General features: G+C 29.0%; 2 protein-coding genes across 6 annotated transcripts; one reads left to right on the top strand and one right to left on the bottom strand.

Moving 5' to 3' along the window:
• Positions 1–17: 17 nt before the first annotated feature.
• On the top strand, positions 18–5,546 carry ifc (delta4-sphingolipid-FADS-like protein ifc). 2 transcript variants are annotated; one of them, XM_015327031.2, is made up of 6 exons: positions 18–238; positions 540–716; positions 805–944; positions 1,019–1,232; positions 1,321–1,532; positions 1,616–5,546. In XM_015327031.2, exons 1-6 carry the CDS (start codon positions 157–159, stop codon positions 1,754–1,756), a joined length of 966 nt encoding a protein of 321 aa, XP_015182517.1. In that variant the 5' UTR covers positions 18–156; the 3' UTR covers positions 1,757–5,546. The 2 variants fall into 2 exon arrangements, with proteins under 2 accessions (XP_015182517.1, XP_089026294.1); XM_089170168.1 differs by lacking the exon at positions 18–238 and adding an exon at positions 348–474.
• Positions 5,547–8,443: 2,897 nt separating this feature from the next.
• LOC107069587 (tumor protein p63-regulated gene 1-like protein) lies at positions 8,444–13,963 on the bottom strand. Of its 4 annotated transcripts, none has more exons than XM_089170172.1 (7): positions 13,703–13,963; positions 12,041–12,166; positions 11,432–11,648; positions 11,087–11,263; positions 10,865–10,972; positions 10,262–10,395; positions 8,444–10,172 (listed from the first exon to the last, which is right to left on the bottom strand). In XM_089170172.1, exons 2-7 carry the CDS (start codon positions 12,126–12,128, stop codon positions 9,985–9,987), a joined length of 912 nt encoding a protein of 303 aa, XP_089026298.1. In that variant the 5' UTR covers positions 12,129–12,166; positions 13,703–13,963; the 3' UTR covers positions 8,444–9,984. The 4 variants fall into 4 exon arrangements, with proteins under 4 accessions (XP_089026298.1, XP_089026297.1, XP_015182516.1 ...); XM_089170171.1 differs by lacking the exon at positions 13,703–13,963 and adding an exon at positions 12,951–13,144; XM_015327030.2 differs by lacking the exon at positions 13,703–13,963 and adding an exon at positions 12,265–12,929.
• Between the last annotated feature and the right edge of the window lie 3,488 nt (positions 13,964–17,451).

Below are 17,451 nucleotides of genomic sequence, written 5' to 3'. Positions count from 1 at the left end.
TGATTTTTTATTATTTAATCAAGAAATGCGCGCATGTGCGCGCGTGTCAATATTCATATCTCGTGCCAGCGTGATATATATAAGAAAATTCAATGAAACGCTATCCGGCAAATATAATAGTTTATTATTCGCAAAAGTTTACGTTAAGAAAACAAAATGGGACAAAGGGTCTCGAGAACAGACTTTGAATGGACTTACACCGAAGAACCGCATGCTAGTCGTCGTAAAATAATATTAGGTAAAAAACGAAATCTAACCTTACAACCATTATTTTAATATATATGTGTGTATGTGTAGATTGACAATGGTGTAAGTGACACTCTTATCAGTAATTTCATTTGTATGAACTTTATTGTCTAACATTTTTTGCAAAATGATTCATCGATTATCTTTAATAATAATCATTTTTAAAAAAATTTACATTTTATCATTTTAAAGGATGGAAAAACATTTATATTCATATGCCATATATACGTGTGTGTTTTATTTTATAATGAACTGTGTTCAAATTATATATAACCATGTTTATTATATTGCAGAAAAATATCCACAAATAAAAAAATTATTTGGCTACGATCCTAAATTTAAATGGATAGTAACTGGAATGGTTTTAGTGCAATTTTTATCTTTATTTATTGTAAAAGATTTAAGTTATCCTAAACTTTTTCTAATGGCATATTGTTTTGGAGGTATAATTAATCATTCTCTTATGCTTGGTAAGTAAATAAATCAAAAAGAAATAAACTATTAATAATACTCTATATACTTTTTTGAAATCTAATACGTGTTGCTTACATACTTTAGCCATTCATGAAATATCACATAATCTTGCCTTCGGACATGCTCGACCTATGGCCAATAGAATATTTGGTCTGTTTACTAATTTGCCAATAGGGATACCAATATCAATAAGTTTTAAGAAATATCACCTGGAACATCATCGGGTAAGAATTTTTCATTTGATTAATTTAATTATATGCTAATAAAAGATTAAAAATAATATATTTTAAATGTACAGTATCAGGGAGATGAAAAACTTGATACAGATTTACCAACTTTATTGGAAGCAAAATTATTTTGTACTACATTTGGCAAATTTTGTTGGATATGTTTGCAACCATTTTTTTATGCCTTTCGTCCTTTAATAACTTATCCAAAAGTACCAATAATGTTTGAGTATATTAACTTAATAGTACAATTAATATTTGATGCAATTTTGTGGTATTTTTTTGGTAAGAACACACTAGACCTTGAAAGTATTTTTATACGATTTTAATACTTATCAAATCATTATAATATGTATATTTGTATATATATCAGGTGGCAAAGTATTAATATATTTAATTGGAGGATCACTTATGGCAATGGGACTACATCCTGTAGCAGGTCACTTTATATCAGAACATTATATGTACAAAAAGGGATTTGAAACTTATAGTTACTACGGACCTTTAAATTTTATAACATTCAATGTTGGTTATCATAACGAACACCATGATTTTCCTGCTGTACCTGGTTCACGATTACCTGAAGTATAATTATCTTTTTACACAAAAACAAAAAAAAATTGATAATTATAGAAATATACATTTATTTATTTCTTATTTATTTCTAGGTGAAACGTATTGCATCTGAATTTTATGATGATCTACCTAAACATGATTCTTGGACATCTGTTTTATATGATTTTGTGATGGATCCTGAAATTGGTCCATATGCAAGAATGAAACGAAAACATAAAGGTTTAAAATCATAGATTAAAAATATTATACTTTTGCTAATAATTATTATTTACATATACTTAAGTACAGAAATTCTATTATCATTATTACATTTATTACAATGCAAGTATAACGAATATTTAAATATTAAATTAACAAAATCAAATTTGATGGTCAAAACTACAAAAATCGTAAATATATTTTAACTATTCATTTTGATTTTTTTTTATATAGCTTTATTTAATGTTGCATCAATCCTCGGGGATTATTAGCGACATAAGAGTTATGCATTAAAGTTTGTTATACATATTAGTTTGCTTAAGATATTTTAGTAAATTTATTATAGTTGTTATGGAATTTAGGTTGTCTTTAGTGGTGGATTTCGTAAAGAATTTCTGTCGGACTGAAGTGAGTTTTCTGCCGTACAAGATGATGTGATGCTTGATAGAGGTTGCGATTCTTGTAGAAGGTTTTAAGGTTTTCCAGTTTCCTTGAGTTGTCGTTTTTTTTAAAATTGTTTCCTTGTGGCAGATTTTTTCTGTTTGGAGTTCGTTAGTTAATGTTTGTAAGTGTTCTAATCTACTGTAGGAACCGTTAAGGTTCTACTGTATTATGCGTAAAGGCATATTTGGTTGTTGTTAAGTTTGTTTATGATGATTCGAATTCGGAGTCAAAAGATTCGCGAGGATTTCTTTCTTTCTCCAATTTTTTAGCAAGGCGGTGTAGTCTGTTTTTGATGCTTCTTTCCTTTAGTAGGGTCCGTACTTCTCTGATCATGTCTATTATTGATTCCGTTTCTGAGGTGTACTCCTTTAGGGTGTCAAAAGGATTTTTTGTTGTTGTAGGTATTTTCTATTAGGTTTTTAAATTGGTTGTAATTGAGGATGAATTTATTTTTTGGGTCGTTTATGGGTTGCTTTGGCTGGCTTTAACATTTCATCTATTTTCTCAATGTTTCTCGCCGCAAGTGAGCTTTTTTTTGGTTTTTTGTTCAGGTTTGTTTTTAAGGGTACATCATCCAAGGAAGAATTCATATTTCCATCTCCAGGAATTGTTGAGATGGTTTTGATTTCAGGTAGGGTGGCCGCTTCATCTACATCTGTTTGGTTGGTTGAGGAAGCAGATAGTGGTCTTTTGTTTGGGAGGGGTTTAAAGGTGGTAATTAAGTGGTCTTCTATAACCATAGTGGTAATGGGAGAGAATTTTGGTTCAATGTTGCTGAAGTTGATGAATTGTGTTCTGTCCGTCTTTGCTATTGCTGCTGTTTTTTTGCTTACATAAGGAGCAGATAACCTTATCGTTAGCGGTGAAAATTCTATACTGAGTATCTTCGTGGGTGACCATGAACGATTCAGGGACCTCTTTTGCGTCGTCTGGTTTAACGTAAATTTGTCTCCTAAAGCTCATTACGTGGGAGAAACTAGGGTTTTGTATACCAGCTCGCAGAGAGGTCATTTTGGAGGTAAGTCTGATATTGTTTTTTTTTAAAGAGGTTTTCTAGGAATTCGTGCAGAATGGAAAGAGAGACATTGGATAGTATGATTCTTTGAGATGAGTTTATAAGAGGTCTAACGGTAGTGGCTATATTGTTGGTGGTTAGTGTTTTATGCTTATTTGTGAAGTTTGTGGCTGTAATTTTGCTGTTGAGGTATATGCATATTCTGTTGTTGGATATTCGAAAATGAATTGTTTGGGGCCTGAGAATGTTTTCAACCATGGTTGCGTAGTCTTGAATGGTTGCATCTTCAATTGCCTCAATTATGATAGCCTGGTCTTTTCCTGGGAACATGTTGATTGCTGCTGCTGTGGCATATGATTTGGTAGGTTGGGTGGATGGAAGAGTCGTGGATATTTCTTTCCGTTCGTTTCTTGAATTCATATTGGTGGATTTTTTTTCTGTCGTGGATATTACTTTCCATTCTTTTCTTAAATTCATGTTGATGGGTTCTTTGTCTGGAGGATTGTTCTTGACGCGGGCAGGATAACTCATGCTGTACACATAGTCGTCGACCCACACGTATAGGCACTATCGCTATGCAAAGATACACCACACCATAGCGATATGATGGTAGGGGCGATAACGGTAGGAGATAAAACACGTAGAGCGCTCGAGCAGAGCTGGGGAAAACACGTCCGATCGGTTCGGTTGCTTCGGTAGGACTGCCATTTTGACTTTAATTTGCATAATAAAACGCAAATGATCATCCTACCGGTAGTCCTTTATGGTAAAGACGTGGTCACTTACATTACGAGACGAAAAGAAATTTAGGGTATTCGAAAATAAAGTTCTTCGAAAAATCTTCGATACAAAACGCGATGAAGAAACGGGCGAATGAAGAATACTACGTAACATAGAAGTACACCGATTGTATAACAAACCAGGCATTATTAACGTCGTAAAATCACGCCGATCTTAATCGGGGCAGGCGACTTGGCGCACATGGGTGAAGAACGAACAGCGCATAAAATACTGATCGGTATACCTAACGGGAAAAGGCCACTGGATAGACCAAAACGTAGATAGGAGGACAATATTAGGAGGGATCTTAAGGAAATGGGGTACAAAAACCACAAATGGAGGAGTAGCGCTCAAGAACGGGAACACTGGCGGGATTTGGTATTCGTGGCAATGAACTTTCCAGTTCCTAACGCTAGTTAATAATAATAATAATAATAAAACGCAAATTAATGTTATAACAAAACAAAACAAGAATTTTTAAAGGTTATTTATAATCAATATGACGGGTTTTGATAAAAATACGCAATCAATGTCAATAATAAATCTAATATTAAGTATAGCAATGAAGAAGAAATAATTTAACTAAATAAATTATATTACATTTCCAAGCCTTAACCCCTTAATTTGTGCGCTCGAGTTAATTCGAGCGCGCTAAACAGGTCAAACTGTACACACTCAAGATAAAAATTTTGATTCATTTTGTATTTTTTTTTTAGTTTTTTGCCAAGACAATGTTCTAAAGTGTGTATTTTTACATAAAAAAAATTGATTTTTTTAGCCTGTTTAAAAAAAAAATCTGTGCGTTAAGGGGTTAAAAATTTAGATAAAAAATTTAGCTGAAAAGATATATAAAATATTAAAGAAAGTAAGATCGTACAGATATGAATCATACGATGAGATTATTTCCGACACATAGTGATGATATAAATAATAATAATTATGTTATTATATGTTTATTACGTAAATTATGAATTTCAGTAATATCAAATATAATTAAATGAATACACATTATTTCTTGTATAATGATCAGTATTTCTATTTCATTTCAAGAAAATAATATATACATTATTTCATAAATATATTTATTTATTTAAGATCATAAATAAGAATTTTAATACAACATAAGAACCAATGATAATAAATTCTATTCTATATAATTGTATTATATGAAAATCTGGAACAAGAAAAATAGATAAGATAAAAAATAAGAAAAGAAAGATAAGTTTACCAAAGTAAAAAAATAGAAAACAAGGAGAGGGAGTTAATCACATGATCCTGTTAAAATAGGTAAAGAACATTATAAAAATAAAAAAGAAGACGCACATCACACACACAATAATTCTAAAAATAAATTAAAAGAAATAATAAATTTTATTATATATTAGAAATGGGTAGTTTTTATCAACTCTAAGTATTGTTAAATCGTCGATGAATCGTTGGTTTATTATATATTACATAAATTATACATTTTTCTCAACAATATTATTAGTATATATTATAAAAGTGATAAATATATAAGAAATACTCGCTTTAATAATCATCAACGTTTGATACAAAAAATAAATTTATTTATATTTGTAATTATATTTCAACGAATATTAATTTTTCTATCTAATGAAAAAACAACGCTACAAATTGTACATTAATAACTAAAAAGTAATATTTAAATAGATGTTTAAAATAAAATAAAATTTAAAAAATAAAAGAATAAATGCATAAAAATTATACGCTAATGTTTATAACAACTTTATATATACATCATATGAGTATACTTTAAGCCATGATTAAATATTATGGTAATAATAGACTCGAAGAATTCAACTTGATTAGTTTTTGTCTTTATTGTAAAGTATGCGACAAAAATATTCAAAGTATTGAAAACCGATTATGTATATATCAGTGTGTTTCAGATCATTATCTGCTTGATAAATCCAATCATGTGGCATATACTAGTCAGCAAATGGTATTAACTGATCCTTTACAATATTTAGATTTTGTTTTTTAGATCTTTTTTTTTTTTAAATTTGTTCATAATACCTTCGACGTGGTGAATAGGGCCCGTACCGTTTATAGTCATTGCACTCCGTACCAATACAGATCCACCGCCACCTTTTACAGTAAGTCTTAACAGATGTTCTAAAAAAAATAATAATTGTTTAATAATAAGAAAAGTAATGGTTAAGATCTCATCGAGGGAAAAAAATTAAGAAAATTTTTTTGTAAAAATAGCAGCTGTTTGAAAAAAAAATACAAATTTTTCTTGAAATTTTGAGTTTAAAAAATTAATAACTTTTGAACATGACACCCAATCAAAAAACGGTCCTATGAGGTCTTAGACAATCCTATGAAGTGTAACTGTTATAATTTTCAAACAAATCGGTTGAGTAAATCTTAAAATATCGTGTACACCGTTTAAAAAAAAAGTAGTTTCAAGAAAAACAAAAGAAAAAAGTACGACGTAAGCGTCTTTAAATCACATTTTTTTAAAATTACTTTTAATTTGAGATTCCTGAATCGTACATGAGGTCTTCTATTATTGCTGTGATGTCCTCTGATTCCTTTTGTGTTGCTCTTTTTAATTTTCTGGCCTCTTTAGTCTTCCGTTGCGCTCTTATGTCAGCTATAGATATTCGTTGAGAATCCAACTTTTCAACTAATTGCAGCGCATTTAGGCCGATTTCTAGTTTTAATAATTGTATTATATATAATACACTAGTATAGTGTATGTTTTATAGTGTATAAATGCAATTTCAATAATTTTTGTCCCATTGTAATGTACTTTTGGAGCCATAGACCAAATTACAGCGTTCAGACTTTCACTGATATCTTGGGTATATCCTTCCAAATAACGTTCCAATAAATCGGTATCAGTTAATCTATCGTACACCGGTTTAATTACTTCTTGAACAATTACAGGAATTGAATTTTTATGTTTATAAAAATCAAAAGTTTTATAAGCTTTTGCTTTTTGATACGAACGCCAGGTATCATCGCCAGATGGGCACTTATCATATTGTGAATTTTCTTCAGAAAAATCTCAAGTTTTAACTAACTTATATTTTTTTTAGTTAAAAAAAATGTGAAAAAATTTTTCACTCAAAATACACTTTGCCAGAAATAAACATAAAGATTATTATAAAACAATTAAGATATATTCCGTCTAACGTAATTAGAAGGGTTATTGATTATTGAAAATACACTTAAAAATGGTACTTATATATTTTTTATACGGTTAGATATTATTCTAAACCTTATGCAACAAAAATAAAAATTATAATAAAAGATGTAACTATATTAGTCTTCATCACTGTCTTCATTCACTACGACACTAATTTTTTCATCGATGAACAGGCGACTCAGGATCTCAGCAAGTCTTACAATTTTCGCCAAATATCGAGCGTAAGATAAATAATATATGATAGCAGCAATGTGAGAGCAACATCCAACAGTCCCACATAACACGATAAGTTTTGAAATCTTTCAGCGAAAGTTTCGTAAAATATTTCCAAAAAATCTTTCAGACACCTTGCAGGCATCATTCTAAAATATTTTGAAAAAGATTCATAAAATATTTTACAAAAATATTTCTAAAATATTTTACTGATAGAGTAATCTTTTGCAAGTCTCTTAACGCGGATATTTTCACCTTGTAGAAAGATTTTTTAAAAACCTTTTTGAAAGGTTTAAAGCTTTTCAAGAAATGTTTTAGAAAGTTTATAGAAAGTTTTTATGTTATGCGGGGTGCGTCTACCATTCGCACAATCACAACAATATCGAGTTATTCCGGAAATATCGTTCTTATCTGGCTGATATTCAATAAAACAACGATATGTCTTCGAATTAATATGTCAAGATCTGACTTCGAACTTTATAACATTAGGTGTAATTTTTAAATAATGGAATGTAATTATTCCGTTTTTATCCATCATCTCAGCTAAATACGATACAGCTTGAGACATTTGATATGATCCAGTGAAAAGAATTTTGAGTTCTTTCTCTGATAATTCTGGAAAGCCAGTTAATTGCTCTGAAGTTATTATTGCAAAGGGAACTTTTCTTCTGGCCCAACGATTAGTTTCTATCTCCAAGGCTAAAGTATTCTCTTGATCTTTTTTTGAATTCATGGCAGCAATTATTTTTTTTGTAAGATCAAGATAAGAATCAAGTCTTGTTCCAAATTCAAAAAAAATATATATATATAAGTTAGTTAAAACTTGAGATTTTAGAAAAAAATGAATTTTTAATTTTTTTCATATTGTTCCACCACTTCAAAAAATTCAAGAAAATTCCTGAGTGTAGAGGAGTATAAAAGATATTTTCTGACGAGTTTTGGTGCGTGACATATTCCAAAAAAGCTAAAAAAAAAAAAGATTTTAATTTTCTTTCGTCCGCCAAAAATCGGCTTTTCGTTAAAATATTATGATCATACTTTTTTTCATGTCTTGGACACCTAAGAACTAGAAAAAAAATCATCATTGATTAGTTTTGAATTTTACTATAAAAAAAAAAATAAAATCGAAAAAACAGGTTTTTTTGAAAATCTCGAGAACCGTTTGAGTAAAAGCTAAAATTTGAGATGAATTATTTTTATTCGACACCAAATCGATCCCCCAAGTGCGAGTCAAAAAAGCCACGGGGGCAGATTTCCCATACTTATCCGGCTATACCCTTTACTGTTACTTTCAGGTAACAACGGTCCATAAGGTCTCCACTTCTACATATAAAAACTTAAGCGTGTGAAATTCTACGAATTAGTTTGCACCATTAGTTGGCATTAAATATTAATATACATTGCATTTTGAACATTTTATTTTCAGAATTCCTTTATACCCGGGATTTTTGCAGCATCCTCCTATTGTCCAAAAAAATTGAATCTTTTCGGACGTTTTGTACTGGAAGTACTGTATTTGGTCTTCTTTTTATATTTTTATTTGTTTATCTATTTTGGAATAAACAAGACGCCCTCTTTTCTTACAGATTCCTTTGTGCTTCTGACAAACAAAATGGAATGTCAGTTTTATATGTCAATCAATTATATTAATTTCTGGGGCTTACAGAATGCGTTGAATTTTATCAACGGATACACGACCGGTGTAAACTAAGTAAATATCATTCATTTCTTTCGTGACAATTTATTCCTCTGATATCTTTATAGCTCTTCCACAATAGAACTGATAAACATGGTCAGGAATTGTTCAACAAATTCCTCAACTTGTTCCGACATTTGACAGAACACACAAGCTTTATCTTAAATATACAGAAATACTTATAGGCCTTATAGGCCATTATTACTTCAAAGTAACAGAACTGTATCATAAAAAAATAGTAATAAAATGATATTTAAAATGTAACAAAAAAGTTATTGTTGATATTTAAACTTAGAACAATTATATACATAATTTTTTATTCAATAAAAACCGACAGAAGCACAAATAATATCAATTGGAAAAAATGGTTTTGCTTGTTTTTACTGTTGACAGCTTACCCATCATTTATTTTGTCCTTTCAGGTTGATGGTAATAGCAACTGTCATGAATATTGGTATTAGTTAGATATTATAGAATTAAGATGTATATATCTCATTAAAAAAAACTAAAATTATTTAGTAAAATACCGAAAAATTAGCATGTCACTTGAAAGTAACACTGGCCCATAGAGGCTTAAAATATGTATACATTTTTATATATTCAAGTACATTTAAAGTGTATAAATAATTTGGATATTAAAAGGTATATACATATTAGATTCTTTTTTTCCATTGTATGTTTTATATCTTTATTAAAATAAAAACTATCATTTAATTGCAATTAAATTATTAAAAATTAGATATGTGACTAGTAGTAAAATAGTAGCATTCTATTGATTTAAAATATATATAGATAATGAGATATTTAAATACAGAATGTAAAAATAGTAGAACAATGACAATAGTAGGACAAACTATATAGCATTAAGTTCTCTTAATACTTCTAGCAATACTTGAATTAGATTAAACATTTATACATAAATTTTGGAACGTTTTTTTTAAAAACTTACTTTACCTCGAACCTTGAAAAAACCTAAAGCATTTTTATTATGTACCAATGCACCAATACCGCAGTAATTTTCTACAATTATAGGTCCAGTCACCATGTTACATTCTTCTGGTAATAAACTTAAAATTGCTGCATGCATAGCTTCTACGTCAAATTTTGTCTTGTCCATTTCAGAACCTAATATCATCAATTATTTTTTTATATATGCAACATTATTATTGATAATATGCAAAATTTATATAAATATATAAATTATCTTAATCTACCTTTATGCCAAAATAACGGATGACTCGCATACGTAAGCCATGGTATATTTTTTGCAAATGGATTCCACTTTTTACTTAGAGATAGCGGATGACCTTTATTCCACATTAATCGTGTGCCTAACATATGTCGCTTTCTGAAAATTGAAGACTAGTTAATATGATTCAATTTCAAATTTTACAAACCTTTTTTCTCTTTTTTCTAAATTTAAATATCTTTAAATATTATATGTTTGTCAATTCATAAAACTACAAAGTATATAAAACATCGATAAAACATGCAAACAATTTATAAAGTACAATTCAAAAATATAACCAATTATAAAAATCATAGAAGACATACACAAAACACAATATAAAAATAGCAGAACTTACATTTACACATTTGTTGGCACATATAAGACAACTCTTTAAAAACACACAAAAGCGACATTTCTTATTAGATGAATATAATTATATGATTTGCTATGTATAATAAAGATTTTTATAAATGATATGTAATACATATATATAAATATCACAAAAGCTGTTAAATATAATCAATAATGAAAAGCGAACAATTATAATTAAAGTGAATATGAAATTCCATTCACTCTATTAATATACCTAGGCTCAAATTGAGTAAGATTGGAACATGTAGTGAGTGATGACCATTCTTGACGTACGGCACAATTAATTACGTATGACATTACTTCTGCCAAACCATTTAATCGTCTATAAAAAGTTTATTTTTCTTATATATTATAAAATGAAGAATATTACATTTAATTATAATAGTAGCACTTTAACATTAATAGAACAATAATATTATGTTTCCATTAAACTTACGGGGCAAGGGATGATATAGGATAAATCAGTTCGCCTATAACTACCGTGTCAAGATTTGCTAAAGGTATTTTACTATACTCCAATATTTTTAATGAAATAAAATCATATTTCACAGAGTAAAGATATGTACTTGTAAGCAATACAAGCCTTTCTTTTTCGGTATCCCACAAACTGATTCTATAAAAAAATATTTTATTTATTAAATATTTAGCAAAATCATGCAATTTACTTGTATCAATTTTTGTATGCTTTACCTATACATTTACATAGATAATTGTTTTATTAAAATATTAAATATATATCACAATTTATTATAATAAATAATTATGTATAAGTAATGCTTACTCAGTTAAAAGCCAGCTTCCAACAATGTCATTGCTACTGACATCCTTCAAAAATTCTTGGCAATCATTTATTGCGCGTTCAACCACTTCTTTTCTATCAGTAAAGAAAGTATGTACGTCCACATTTTTAAATGGAAAGTAGGAAATATCTTTAATAGATGGAACTTGTTCTGTGGTTTTAGAACTATCTTCTGTATCTAATTTTGCAGTGGTTAACTCTTAAGATAAAAAAATATATTTCTTGTTAATTAGATTAAATATATCTCTAAATATTGAAAATTATTATAAAATATTTTTAATAATTAAATATATATATAGGTTATATTATGAAATGTAAATAATATGAAATTGTAAAAATGTTACATATATATATATGATATTTTTAAATATAATTGTTATACATATAAACAAATACTACAGCATTGAAATAAATATGTATAAATTATTTTAATTATAATAGTAATAATAATTAAATAGATTAGATAGCATACATAAAAATATATTCAGTCATATATGAAAATTTATTAATTTAAATATATATTTTATTTAATATTTAACACATTCTTTATTAAAATAATAATAATATTATTAATAATAATTTCAAGCTTACCATCGATACTTTCTGGATCTTTAGCAATTTCTAAGGTAGCTGTTTGAAAATTTACCGCGGGTTCGTCATCCAAAGGTACTTTATCCATCTCGTTGATATTGATGTATTTTTAAATACTTAGAGTTACTGCAGAATTGAATATTTTCAATGAAAATTTACTTAATGTTTTTTTATTAAGAGAAGTAAATAAATAATATTAATATATATTTATTAGTTACACAAACATTTTAACAAATCACACATTCGCCATTTCTTATCATTGCAGGTGGCGTACGATGACGTATTAAAAAAACGATATGAAAAATAATTTTCATCAGTGTTATACAGGATGATCGGTAACTGGTGGTACAAGCGAAAAGGTGGTGATTCTACATGAAAATTAAATCGAAAATATAGAATAACAATTTTTCGTTTGAGGCTTTGTTTTCGAGAAAATCGACTTTAAATTTTCGTAAAGTACGACTTTTGTTTAGGCCGCGTCCGTCACGGGTGACTGCAGACGTTTAACTATTTTTTCAATACAAAGTAACGCCTGTGGCCTGACGAGAATTTCCCTAAGAATTCGCGTGGCGCTTAACGTGTTATTCTATGATATTTTATTTTATAAGTTTATCGCAGGATCTTGTTTAACAGAAATTGAATATTAAGAAAAATAACAAAATATAAGATTTATGGTCTATAAAGGATTTGATACCGAACACTAATCGATACTGATAGTGTTTTGCGATAAAGGTCGGATAGTAAGATAATAGGTAGAAAAACACTTCCGTGATATTGGAAGTGTTTATCAGCATAATTTCAATCGAGACAATGATCTACAATGAGATCCATTATAACGAGACATGATTAACACCACGGAGCCTAGGTAACAGGAGGGCGACAGTGCTGTCAGATCGTGGGTAAATCTTACCCTCTCCCTGTGCCACTGGGATTGTACACAATGAAAGTTTTCCATGTCCGTGTGTTTGGGATTTCGAGGAAAGCACTGTAACCGAAGTTGGCGGTTGGCCACGAAGTGGCACACTATGAAAGCGACTCGTATCCATGTGTTCGGACGACACGAGTCGCTTTCATAGTGTGCCACTCCGGCGTGCCCGCCAACTTCGGTTACACTCGGCTTTCCTCGACATCCCAAACACACGGACATGGAAAACTTTCATTGTGTACAATCCCAGTGGCACAGGGAGAGGGTAAGATTTACCCACGATCTGACAGCACTGGAGGGCGATCGCAATGTATTACAAATGTTCGAAAATGGCGGGACAGATATTTTGCCACTAGAGCGCGTTAGTGTGGCTAATATCAGGTTTTTAAAACTTTGTTTATTGTCGCGGGAATGTAACAATTCTACTCACGCGTTAGTCAAAATAAATTAACCAAATCTTATAATTAACGTTAAAAATAGCAATAAGAAAAACTTTTATTATTTTACAATTATTTCCAAGATATTATCGTCAACTTGTTGTGTAAATCTATTCAATTTCATCTTACCTAGTCGCAGTTGAGTAAAGGATGGAAAACTAAATTTAAAAAGTTCAATTAAAAGTAAATTGTAATTTATTATCGTAAATTGCACTTTTTACAAGACTAGATTTTTTACCATTTGCATCATTGCATTTTTTTATATTAGTAATTAATAATTATCAATTAAAGTTATATTACCTGTGGTAAAGTGAATAAAGATGTATTTCTCTGATTTAATTTAGCATTCTTATTACGATCCTTGACTCGTCCACTTGTACACCCATAAACAATACATTTATTTACCATTTTTAAATAAATATTACTTTTTATAAATTAAAAAAACATTAATACAGTTGTTTATGATGCAGTATTATCAACAATTGTTAATGAAAAATATGACGTTATAAACTTGACACATATATGTAATACTTCTATATGGACAGTTTAAATGGGAAGGAATGTCCCACTATTAAGGTGCCGACATATACTATTTTCTCTCTTGTCCCAGATACCTGGTTCACGTTGCGCATGCTTGAGAATTCCCCATGATATTAATAGAGGGGGAAGAATGAGGGGAATAATTTTGTGGTTATGATTCTGTTTACAAATATATTTATTATTGTAATTCAGAAAAACAATTATAAATTTTTAAAAACTTTTGTTTTTATTTAAATAATATTCTTTTTCCAACAATCAGTTATTGAAAAGTGGTGAAGTTGTGTTATTTATGTGATAGAAAAGCGTCGAGAGCTGACAATATTTCTTTGCATCAGTAAGTGCAAATTATTTTTAATTTTTTAGATGAAATCCTTTATTATGTTATTAATAATATTTAAATTTGATCAATTTTAGATTTCCGAAAAATTTGGAGATACGTTTGAAGTGGCTAAATGCTTGTGGATTAACTGAAAATAATGATGTAAAAAGAACTTGCATATGTTCCAGACATTTCAAAGCTGATGATATTTGTCAATCAAAAATTTTTGGAGTTGTTAAATCTTCTACAAAACGTAATGCAGTTCCTACACTTTATTTAACAAATCCACTCAGTATTGATAAAACTAGTAAATTACCACCAAACACGCCGCTATCGGAAGTATTTAATGAGAATGGAGTCAGTAATCAATCGTCATCATGTTTTTCTGAGAATAATATTGTCAACCAATATAATGTACTCAATACTTTGCAAAAAAGTAAAATAATAAGATTTATGTATAAACATAGAAGGATAGTAACAAAAAAAATATTTATATATTATTTCTACTATTTGTAGGTCCAAAAAAATGTTTTGAAGTAGACAATACTGAATGTCAAACCTCAAATAATAGTAGCATTAATTTTGGTAAGTTTAATGGAAAAATTTAATTTTTTAATATTGTTAAATATTTTAATTCCAGGAGCCTCTTGTAACCAATCTGATTTAAATGAATTTATAGAAAATGCAAAATCAAATCCTATCAGCGAAGACGAAAATACTGGTGAGAATAAATATTATATTTTATTGTTAATATTTTTCAAATATTTTTCTAATTAATACTGTTTTATTCTTATTTAAAGTTCCACATGAAATTGATTCCCCAAATCAATTTCGAAAGCGTAAATTTTACGAGCCTCGTCATGTTAGTGAAATTTCAATATCAGATTTTGCGACGCCTAAAAGGAGTAAAAGAACCCTTTCTTTAATAAAAGAGACTGATAAAAAAAAATCGGATAAAATAAAGCAGCTACAGAGGCAAACGAGGAACCTCGAGAAAAAAATTTCATCTTTGCAAGATTTAATAAATCATCTTAAGAAAAACCGTATGTTAACTGATGAGAGTGGTGATGCTCTAATGGTATAGTATATTCTAACTAATATAAATTGTATAATTATAAAATTGTAAATATTTTACACAAATGTTATGGATCACGAATTTAACTAATAATTTAGTTTATTGATGTTTTATGATAAGGTATTTATCATCAAATATTTGTAGCAATTGTACATATTTACTTTATTTTTCTTTTCTCAGCGGATTTCGGTATAAAAATTTTAACTAATATTAAATATTTCGCTTATCACTATTTACAAATTAAGTTTGTTTTATTTTAAATGGAAAGATGGCGAAATGAAAAAAAAAATGTCAAATTTTTAGATCGATAATTTTCTTCATAATATTTTTTTCTATGTAGAGTATGATGCCAGAAGATTTAACAAATATTGCAAATATGAAGGTTAAAGATGGAAGAGGATACACACCGCAAGTCCGTTCTTTTGCATTATCTTTACATTTTTATTCGCCTAAGGCTTACAGATACGTTCGAGAAAAGTTCAATAACAATTTACCATCTGTATCAACTATAAAATCTTGGTACAGAGTAGTGGATGGATCTTCTGGGTTTACAGATGAATCTTTTAAAGCTATTGAATTGCGATGTGCAGAGAAGAGCGGTATAGTTAATTTGGTTCTGGATGAAATGTCAATAAAAGAAGAAATAATTTATGATAAAAAAGAATTTCATGGAGGCATAAGCTTCGGGACAGTACAAAATTCAGATTCTGCTTACTCTGATAATGATAACCCTATTACAGCAAAAAATGCATTAGTTTTAATGGCAGTTTCGATGAACGAAAATTGGAAAATCCCAATTGGTTATTTTTTGGTTAGATCATTGAATAGTGAAGAGCGGGCAAGTATCTTGAGATTGGCATTTGAGCTACTACACAAAGCTAATTGCAAAGTTTATTCATTAACATTTGACGGAGCAGCTATAAATATAAGCATGTGCAATTCTTTAGGTGCTAATTTGAACTTCGGACCCAATTTTAAGCCTTACTTTACTAATCCGGCGACATCTGAAAAATGTTATATATTTTATGATTTCTGTCATATGATTAAACTAATACGAAATACTTTTGGAGATCACAAAATAATCAAAACTGTTGATAATAAATCTATTTTGTGGTCATACATTGAGAAATTGTATGACCTACAATGCAAAGAAGGCTTGAGAGTAACTAATAAGTTAACCAAAAAACACGTTAATTATCAAAATAATAAAATGAACGTAAAATTAGCCATACAAACACTTAGCGAAAGTGTGTCAAAAGCTTTAAAGTTTTTACAAATAATTGATGATCCAGAAATCCAAAAGGACTTTCGAAGGTAGTTCTGAAACAGCTTTATTTTGCTTAAATTTTAACAATATTGGTGATATGTTAAATTGTAAAAATAAATTTTCTATGGGTGAATTCAATACCCCTTTGAATGATGAAACTTATCTGAAAATGAAAGACCATGCTTTAAAATTTGAAAATTAAATTATTAATTTATGTAATGACAAGGGAACATCTTTAATTTATACTAAACGAAAAACTGGCTTTATTGGGATGATTATAGCTCTAAGGAATATATTTCCTCTTTATGATCAATTAAAAAAAGAAGGAATGACTTATTTATTGACATATAAGCTGTCTCAAGATTACATTGAAACATTTTTAGCGCTATCAGAAGTCGTGGAGGTTTCAATAATAATCCTAATGTTTTACAATTTAAAAATGCGTATAAGCGTTTGTTAGTAAGGCATGAATTGAAACAATTCGAAAATGGTAATTGCGCCTTTGACAATGTAGACATTTTACACGTATCATCAAACACAAGAAATTGTTACGACCAAATTGGACATGCAGATTTGCTTCAAAACACTGAAAATCCCGATATTTCGGATCACGATTATATTCGTTATTGCTGGGATTTATCTCCATTTGTTGAAAATATTGTTCTATATATAGCGGGTTATGTTTCACACAGAGTCTCTAAAATAATATTCTGTCCTGTTTGCAAAAATCAATTAATTTCGGATGAATCAAGTGAATCTATGCCTCTTTTATCTCTTATCAAAAATAGAGGACCATTTAAAATACCATCGAAAGATGTTATTAGTATTTGTAAGACTTCAGAAAAAAT

The sequence above is a fragment of the Polistes dominula genome, unplaced genomic scaffold, assembly GCF_049000335.1.
Source record: "Polistes dominula isolate Pdom_NZ unplaced genomic scaffold, Pdom_raw_medaka contig_15, whole genome shotgun sequence".
Lineage (NCBI taxonomy): Eukaryota > Metazoa > Arthropoda > Insecta > Hymenoptera > Vespidae > Polistes > Polistes dominula.
Note: the sequence above shows the minus strand (reverse complement) of the source record. Positions and strands in the feature narration are given on the sequence as shown.